Source organism: Halyomorpha halys, unplaced genomic scaffold (genome assembly GCF_000696795.3).
Source record: "Halyomorpha halys isolate HHAL.00 unplaced genomic scaffold, Hhal_1.1 Scaffold1029.1, whole genome shotgun sequence".
In the NCBI taxonomy this organism is placed as follows: Eukaryota; Metazoa; Arthropoda; class Insecta; order Hemiptera; family Pentatomidae; genus Halyomorpha; species Halyomorpha halys.
In genome coordinates this window covers 185,585-186,948 of record NW_027106971.1, presented here as the reverse complement: position 1 = coordinate 186,948, position 1,364 = coordinate 185,585, and the positions used below count along the sequence as shown (strand labels likewise).

Below are 1,364 nucleotides of genomic sequence, written 5' to 3'. Positions count from 1 at the left end.
TTTGTGATAAAAGGTATGAAATAAAGTATGTATGCTCGAATCCCATCATGTACAAATAACTATTTATTCTTAGAATTGTAAGCTTTAAATAGATATTTTGAAGTAATGTTAAAATTCATAATATAAAATTGTGCAAAATACTGATGGATAAGTGTAAGTAAAATAAGTTTGATTTGTAAACAAAGGATTTGATCCTGGAAGCAATAGAATTAGAACCATTAAAGGGTATAAAATATTGACAGGTAATTGTGAATAAAATGAGTCTGTTTAATCTTTAATAACTTATCTGTTTTCACCTTATTTACAATTTATCATTAGAAATGTTTTGGTGTTTAAACATTAATTTAACAGGGTCATGTATATTTTGATTTAAAAACAAATTAAATCATACTTATAAATAACCAATAGAATTATGATTTCAGAACATTTAAATATGATCAATTATGATGGAAAGTAACAAATTGTAAGTTCAGTTTCAATGTTATATTAAGGATAAAAATAAACAGAAGAGGTTTCAAACAAATATTATGTAATTTACGAGCAGGTTAACCTAAACACAATGGGACTCGAGACCCGACCTTGCCAGTGTTTACAAGTCTATTGTGGGCATGTGTGTGTGTTCCTGAGTGACTATCCTAACCTGAAAATATCATCAAAGGCTTACCTGAACATTGGCGAAGCTCATTATCCTCGTCGACAGGGGTATCGTCGTATCAACCCCCGTGGAACTGTAAATATAAGACATGACTCCGCGGGAGGTCCGGCACAATCTACAAATCTCGTCGAGATTAACATCTTCTGGGCCTTGAAGAAACTGTTGGTGGAACTGGAAGACAGCATCCATCCTTTCCTCGAAGGGCAGTAAAAGAAAGGATGATTTTTAAAAATAGCCCGAGGGATAATAAAATCAATAGAACACGAGGCGAGTGGCTGAGGCGCCGCCCTGGTGGTTTGGGGCCCTGGGCCCCCTCCCCCCTGGGGCTCCCTCTGCCACCGCCACTTTTTAAATAACCTCGCCTCTAGTTCACTCAGCGATAAAAACAACAACACAGGGCCGGTTTTTTGTCGATTTTAATACGTTTCTAAACGTTTTTTATAATTTTAATAAATAAAAACAATTTTTTTATTTTTTCAATATTCATTAAAAATTTATTAAACTACAGGTATAATTACAGTAGACTCTCGCTTATCCGCACCAAAAAACCAAAGGACTTCGGATTAGCGAAAAAAATCGGATTACCTCACAGCACAGATAGGCAAAAAAAAATTGCCATGGAAACGATATTTATCAATGGTTTCTTTCATGAATAAGCGTCATAACCATGGCAATTTTAGCTATTAGTTATAACTTTAGCTAATTTTTG

At 34.2% G+C, this 1,364-nt stretch overlaps 1 protein-coding gene across 1 annotated transcript in view; it reads right to left on the bottom strand.

Annotated features, from left to right (window-relative positions):
* The window catches only part of LOC106687936 (zinc finger protein 345), a gene marked incomplete in the record, with an annotated part of 31,320 nt that extends 30,185 nt beyond the window's left edge, over positions 1-1,135 (bottom strand). The window contains 1 exon segment of the mRNA XM_067045265.1: positions 665-1,135. Coding sequence (XP_066901366.1) covers positions 665-844 — 180 coding nt within the window.
* Positions 1,136-1,364: the final 229 nt, after the last annotated feature.